This window comes from Apis dorsata, unplaced genomic scaffold (assembly GCF_000469605.1).
Source record: "Apis dorsata unplaced genomic scaffold, Apis dorsata 1.3 scaffold_365, whole genome shotgun sequence".
Classification (NCBI taxonomy): Eukaryota; Metazoa; Arthropoda; class Insecta; order Hymenoptera; family Apidae; genus Apis; species Apis dorsata.
The window spans coordinates 197,947-205,582 of record NW_006263630.1 but is presented as its reverse complement, the minus strand read 5'-3'; the positions used below and the strand labels follow the sequence as shown (position 1 = coordinate 205,582).

The 7,636-nt window shown below is 42.1% G+C and overlaps 1 protein-coding gene across 1 annotated transcript in view; it reads left to right on the top strand.

Moving 5' to 3' along the window:
• Positions 1-7,636, top strand: part of LOC102674356 — a 115,396-nt gene that overhangs the window by 89,481 nt on the left and 18,279 nt on the right. The window contains exons 2-8 of the mRNA XM_031511923.1: positions 129-379; positions 4,459-4,625; positions 5,109-5,309; positions 5,753-6,019; positions 6,087-6,353; positions 6,803-7,250; positions 7,411-7,636. Of these exons, the coding sequence (XP_031367783.1) occupies positions 129-379; positions 4,459-4,625; positions 5,109-5,309; positions 5,753-6,019; positions 6,087-6,353; positions 6,803-7,250; positions 7,411-7,636 (1,827 nt within the window). The remainder of the gene's footprint in view (positions 1-128; positions 380-4,458; positions 4,626-5,108; positions 5,310-5,752; positions 6,020-6,086; positions 6,354-6,802; positions 7,251-7,410) is intronic.

The following is a 7,636-nucleotide window of genomic DNA, read 5'->3' as shown; positions in this document are numbered from 1 at the left end:
AATCGTTACCTTGAAAAAAAAAAAAAAAAAGAAGAAAATATTTAAAGTATTCGATAAAAGAATATCTTCGATTCTGTCGAACGATCAAACGATCTTACTAACCTGTTCTATTACGTAATGCGTTTCAGCGGAATCGGATATTTGCACGTTCGCGACGAGGACGGAACATTTTCACATGGTTAACAAACCATCGACGGCGTTGTTCACATCGGACACCAGGCCGAAAGCCTTGAGGGAATTGTACGAGGCTGCCGCTATAGTCGCTGTCAGAAGTTTGGATAGCCTGAGAAGGGATGGCAGCTCCATGGATATGTTCCTGTGCACGCCCGTCCTTGGCAAGAGAAGGCGAGACCAAAGTCTCGACATCGAATCCAGGATCGTAAGTGTAATAATCCTCCTATGGTGCGAATATTCGGATTACCTCGAAACATTCCCATTCATATTTACCCATCATCCATTCGTCCCATAATTATTTCTCTCCTCTTCCATCGATCGAGAGGATTTAACGAAACGAAATTTATGCTGGTAGGCTCGAATAAATTTTTATTAATTCGAGAAATAATAGCGAGAAAAATTTTCGAGAATTTTTTCCATCCACGAAAAGTTTAAAAACTATAAAAAATAAAATATCAAATTTTTCGTTTCGAAAGCGAAATATTTATTACTACAATTAACTGGATATTAAATTTTTCAAGAAAAAAAGGAAACGATAAAAATCTTTTTTTTTTCCATCATCAATTAATGCCACGAAGCCAACTATTCTCGAATCTTTCGTTGCTCAACGGAACGATACACCTGTACGAACGTAAACCAGAAGGAGGCACGAAAGGATTGGATTTAGCCAGGCTGCGTATCTCTGTTAAATTGTAATCCCATTGGTGTGGCCAAGCAACGATAGAGCCGTGGTTCAATGGGAGATGTCATGGGAAGTCAGGGAGATACATTGAATTCACGGTGGTCGGGGGGCCATGAATCGTTCTATAACGATACGTATCGTTCCCTTGCATTATTCTCCGTTCCGTTAATGCATTAGTACATTAATAACGCACGATCCGATCCGACTTCTCCGATCCCTTCTCATTTACTCTTATTAGGGGCTATTATCGACCACGTATTTTTCCTGTATTATTTAATTTCGCCCGTTCTTTTAATTAGCGTCGTTAAGCGGCAATCGAGGAAAGTTTTGAAAGTAAATTTGATCGTTTGATTGTTTCGTCGAGAAGAATTGGAATGTTGATGATGGAAAGTTTTATGGCACAAAGGTTCGATACGATTTTGCGTATATAGGGTGTCTTATTGGAAATATCTTATCTCTTATTTATTTCTCTTTGAATGTTTATTACTTTAAATCGTTAAATCATTCTTACCACTTTTACTTCGTATCTCATTTTTAAATCGATATAAATTATTTCTAGAATGAAATAGATTCGGAGAAACTTAATCTATCCTCGTAATATCCATCAACTCGAAATGAATAATCGAAACGAATAATTATATATCCACAACGTCGCGCAACACGCGATCGAAATTCATCGGTCAAAGAACCGAAAAGCCAAATTTTTCGTAGAACCCAACCACCTGGCCAATAAAATTAGGCACAGTCACTATATACAAATCCATCATTATACACATACACTCACACATGTATTTCCGTTTCGAAGATGGAGCGTTTGTTCCTTCGTCTCACACCCACCATCGAGAGGTTGTGCACGGTTATTTCACGAAATGGAATTGGAACTCGTTTCATTGCCCTGTCAAACGGTTAATTCACTCGGTGCCGCGACCCGAGCCATAAATCCGCTGCTCGTATTACAGTTCTCCACCCAGCCACGCACCGCCATTAACAATCGGCCATTATCGAAAGTCGATCAACCCTCGTCGATTTCTCGTGGATTTCCAGAAGTTTCAGAGATCCCCTTCTCTGTTATTATTATTTTTTTTCCCCTTCCTTCTTCTTTTTATTGCGGCGACCCCGATTTTCGTTGCCCCTCGTCGTGGCAGGAAGGCGTTCCCTGTTGATATTGACAACAACAAGAAGTCAGAAAGGAGACTTCCGGCCTCGATCGAGGGGAGAAGGAAATCAGAGTTCTTTGATCGCGGTGACGTTGGAATTCTTGGATTCGAACGTCTCGTCTCAGAGAGTGAAGAAAATGCGAGAGGCTCGACGGAAATCCCTCTTTTCGACTCCCCTTTTCGCTCTTTCGCTATTCTCGACTTTTTTGATTTATGTTGGATTAGCAACGTTTCGAAGGATAATCGAAATATATTGCGTAGAAGGAAAAATTATTTAGATTTTCTATTCTAAAATTTATTCCACGAATATGTTTGTATATGTTTGTATAAGAGTTCGTAGCTGTTTTCAAAGAATATTTTTTCTTTTCAGTCGTTGAAGTTATATGAAGAGTAACTGATGAAAAAAACTGGAATAGAATACGATTTTCATGGAGAACGATGATCGAATCGTTTAAAAATTTGCTCTTCTCTCGAGATGTAATGTAGGTCTTTGATCCACTTTAACGTTCATCTCTATTCTCATCAATTCTTGGAAATGGAATCTCAGATTGAGGTTATGTTTATATTCGGCCATCCGGTAAGAAGATCAATTTTAGATGCGGAGGATCTATGAAATATTACAGAATAAGTAAACTTTTAAAAAAATATCAAAACTGGGCTTTCATTATCACTTATTTGTATAATTTAAATAACCCTTTCTATTCATTGATTCATCAAAATTCCCTCTCAATTGAATCTTCGAAATGCAATATTCGAAATAACCAATCACCATTTTTTTTCTCGCATGTGATCTAGAACAAAACGAAAGGAAATTTTTCGGTGTATCTTCATCCAATTCCTTTCCTGATACAACCAAATACGCAGCAGATACGTATACGATAAAAAGATGACCCCTCTGTGTTTCGCATCCGAGGAAATCGGTTATCACACGTTACGTTCTCCCAGATAAACGAAGATTTAATGGCGGGACGTCCTTGAGGAATCCTTGATACTTCGGAGGCAAAGTTCACGAGCTCGTGTGACGACCTCTATTCTAACCTCACTTATCAACCTCCCCGGCTCGTTTCTAGCCACACGCTAAGATTTATCGATGCACACGCGTCCTTCGAGGAAAGGCTGCGCAGCAGGTTGTTCTCTGGCAAGTAGTGATGGCACGAGTCTCAATTCGAAACGATTCCAAATTTCTAACCCTATGTATCGATTGTGTAACGATTAAAAGAAAATTCTTAGAACGAGTATCGATGAATTTTGTCGAGATTTAAGAAGTTTCGATCAAAGCGACTCGAATTTCGTTTCATGTACAAATATTCGTTGTATGTGAACAAATACGGATTCGAAGTGATTCGAAACCCATCGCTACGGCGAATCGAATCTCCTACGGCGATAACCAGGACGTTTTCCTCTCGTTCCTTCGGGCTACCTGTTAATAGAGTGGAATGGATCGAGGAGTGACTCGAGGCTGACGTAGCTGGATCACGTCTAGCTCTTTTCCAGATTGCTTGCGATTTTTCTTTTCTTTTTTTTTAAGAAACGAGCGTGATCGCATAATTCTCGCCTAAAAGTACATTTCATTCGATTCTTATCAACACTGGGATCGCCAAATCGAGTGAATCGTCGGTTGAATTAAAATTAATATTAATTTCTATTCCAGATAATAATTAAACGTAATTACATTAACAAAGCGATTAATTAACATTAGAATCGCCAAATCAAACGAATTGTCGGTTAGAAAATTAACTGTAGATTTAAAATTAATATTAATTTCTATCTCCATAATACTACTTTATAACTTACAACGAACAAAACGATTAATTAACACTAAAATTGCCAAAGCGAATTGTTAACTGTAGACTCTGATTTAAAATGAATATTCACGTATAATTATTTGCACACCTACCCCATCCACCACGAACGGTGGAAAAAATTCGCCAACTCAACGTGTTGCAACACGTTTCATAACCTAATTTTTTCGAAAGCCGATACATCGAAGTTCTACAGCATCGAAGAGGGTTGAAATGAGGGTTTCGGTGGTAAGCCGCGGAGCCGGTTCGCGAGGAGGGGAAAAAAATCGGTCGATCCATTTTCACCTGGCTTGAAACGAGCTCCTCTGTTGGCGCATCTCTTAGTCAGTTAGAAAAGGGCCCTGCCTGAAACACAATCCGTTCCGTATCCCGTGCGTGAAAGCCGGTTGGTCACGAGGTGACATCCGACAATGCATGTGCCCACGCGGCTCCCCAGCGCGTAAAACAACGTCGCTCGCTTTTCTTTCGCCGCAGCATCAAGTTTCCTCCCGAGGAGGAAGGAGGAGGATGCTATGACGGCCGCTTCTTCCAATAACGCGGGGAAAGAATACGAGATTCGCAAAGTTCCTCTGGCCTTTGGAATCGGGTGGAGGGTGGGTGGGGTGTTTTTTCGAGTGCTCACGCGTGATTCGTGTCGTTGCAGCCGGCCGCTATCGAGGATCTGCGAAGATGGACGTCCACGGAGGCGCTCGGGGACGTTACAGTGCCGCCCGATTGCATGTCCAGGATCTTGGGAGATACGACGACCGACGACGCCGTCGATCACAAGCTTCCCAGCCCCGAGGAACAGGTCCAAGCCATCGCTCTCAAGTAAGGGAGATCTTCTTTTTCCCGTTGTTGAAGGGATAAGAGATATCGATGATTCGATGGGGGAAGAGGGGATTTCGCCTATTTCTTTTATTTTTCTAGATCGAGTTTGAAAGATTTCGCTAGAATTATGGAAAATTTAAGATTTGAAGGCAAAATTTAATAGTCACTTGGATAATTTATTGTTCAAAATTATTTATTATTATTCGAGATTTTTAACTAATCTTTTGTTTTAGACAGTTTTTAGGAAACGAGAGAATGGATTTGTTTTATATCCTTTAAATTTTTAATTTGACTTATGAGAGAATTCTAGGAAATAGATTTGCTTTCAAAGTTTCAATTTTTCTTAATTTCATTCAAATCTTCCATTCCGCGAAGAACAGATTATTTATTTTCTGAGTTTCAATTATTCTTAATTTTAAATTCGATCTCGAATCTTAAATCTTTCCCCTACTTTCGTTACTGACGTGCTTCCTCTCGTGGCAGATTCCCGGCGGAAATCGTGGCGGTGGACGTAAGCGGAAGAGGATTCGAGAGAATGTCGACGAGGAGAAGATCTCTGCTGTCCGGCCCGGAGAGCCAAGAGACAGCGGTGAAGAGGCGATCGCGGCCTCGAAGGCCCAGAGGAAAAAGACGAAACACGATCGCTGGCACCGATCAGAAAGAAATTCGACAGGCTATAGGAGGGTGAGTTACGTCTCTGTAACGTTCGCGATTTTAAGAATTATTAAACCAAGTATTAACAAACTTGGTGTATAAAAAATCGATCGAGATTTATAGATTAAAACAATTATAGACGATAATATATATCCTGTACATTTATTTATCTTCGTAAAAATACTTTAACAATATCGACGCAATGTTTAGCTTTTTCCTAATTTAAAACTATTCCGTAATAAATGAAGATCTATCGAAGAACCGTTCGCAAAATCTTTCGATAAATAAAAGTGAAAATAAAAAACTCGAATTTACTCGACGGAATTGCTTTGAAAGCATCGATAACGATACTTTCGATCCCTTATAGAGAGATTAACCATACGATATGATGTTCAAATAATCGTACCGCCCCATTAGTATTTCTAGTTAATTAAAAATCCATCATCCTATCTTTCTTTCTCCCTTTTTCCCAGAGAAACGACCGGAGAGGAGGCGGAGGAGACGATATCGAACATGGGATCGAGAGCTCATCGATCAGCGAGCACGGACATATTGGGTTCGTCGAAGAAGGACTCGCCCGCGGAAAAGAAGTCTCACTTCAACACGTTGAAGGCGTGGGGTATGTCCAGATTGAAACTGATCAGCCCGAAATCGAGCCAGCAACAGCAGCAGCAACAACAGCAGCAGCAGCAACAGCAGCAGCAGCAACAACAGGAGCAGCAACAGGAGGGGACAGAGAGGTGAGAGCGAAAGGATCAGTCGGCGAGAGATGGAGGAAACGAATATTAACGAATAAAAAATGGGCAGGCGCAGGAAGGACAAGTCTCACGAAAGGAAGCCGAGCTCGTCGAGCTCGAGCGGGAAGAGCACCTCGAGCATACCTGTATCCGTGCCGAGCGGCGAGAGACAACCGAGCGTGAAATTGCGCGAAAGCGCGGCCCAAAGGAGGGAAAGACGAAAGGGAGGAAGCAGGGACGAGCCGCCTCATTCCAGTTCTGGAAACTGGAGTGCGTCCTCCGAAAGCGGAAGGGCGAGTATCGGAAGCGAGACGACCACCACCACGCACCAGCCGAGGTACGACTCGACTCTCGCTTTGACAATTTTAACGGCAGGCATTTTCTTTAATTAAAGGAAGGAAGAAAAACATTAAACGAAGAGAAACATAGTTAATAATTATATAACGAAGCAACGAAACAATTGTTTTTTTTTTTTACGAATGTTGTCCATTTTAAAACAAGTTTCGTAACGTCTCTTTTTCTTAGAATTTTGAAAATTCAATATTTTGCTATAACATGTAACGTATTGCGATTAATTATTTCTCAAGTGTCATTACACATATTGTTTTCTTTAGATAGGTAAATAGTAGGATAAACGAAGATAAGATCAATTATATTTACTCCTTGAGAGGAAGCAAGTATCATCGAATCAAATAACATTTCTTTATCACGAGTGGTATCACGTATCCTCTTCACGCACGTACTTAAGTTTTACTATCCGCTTTAACGAAGCGTTTTGTCCCGCAGATCGACGACGACAGCTTCGATTGGAACTTCCTCGACGTCATTGAGCCACGTGAGGCGTTTCAAAGGACGAGACACGTCGACCTCGTCCTCCGTGACTTCGGAGGGCACGCTGACCCCGGATATTATACAGGATATAGCCGTGGTACCGTTCTCGGACGACGGCGAGACGTCGTCCGTGTATTCCTGCGACACGGAGGGTTATTACACCTCGTTCCACGTGGACTCCGGGTTGAAAACGTTGAGGGAAGAGGATCCCGTCCCCCAGTGTCCATTGATGAAGTCGAACGACGTCAGCTCCGATCCTACCTCACCCATCATCGAAAACGAGTACGAACTGTTCGGAAGGGGGTCCACGTCGACGACCACCAGCTCCGCGGGCACAGTCTGTACAGCTTTAATGGCGCCACCCCCGCCTGAAAGAAAATCTAGCCTTACCGTTGTTGCTATGGTACGAGAAAATTCTTCTTGTTTCCAATAAAATTGTATACCTGTTAGAAGGCTATCGAACCGTTTCTCAAACCGATATTTTCCATATTAACTTCGATCGAATCTTCCCCTCTCTATTTTTGAAAAATTGTGAAGGGCTAATAAGAGATATCGATCGACAGGTTCACGGGCCGAATCAAAATGGCGGCGAGTCACCGGACAGCGGCCACAACACCTCGTCATCGCCCGTGGAATCGGCCTCGAGCCCTGCCTGCACGGGAAGGTCGTGCTCGGAATTCGAGTACTCCGAGTCGAGCGATCTCGAGGGGTGCGAGAGGATCGAGAGGATCCGTTCGAAGACCGCGATCAACACGAGCCGTATACCGTCCATGTGCGTGATCACCCCTC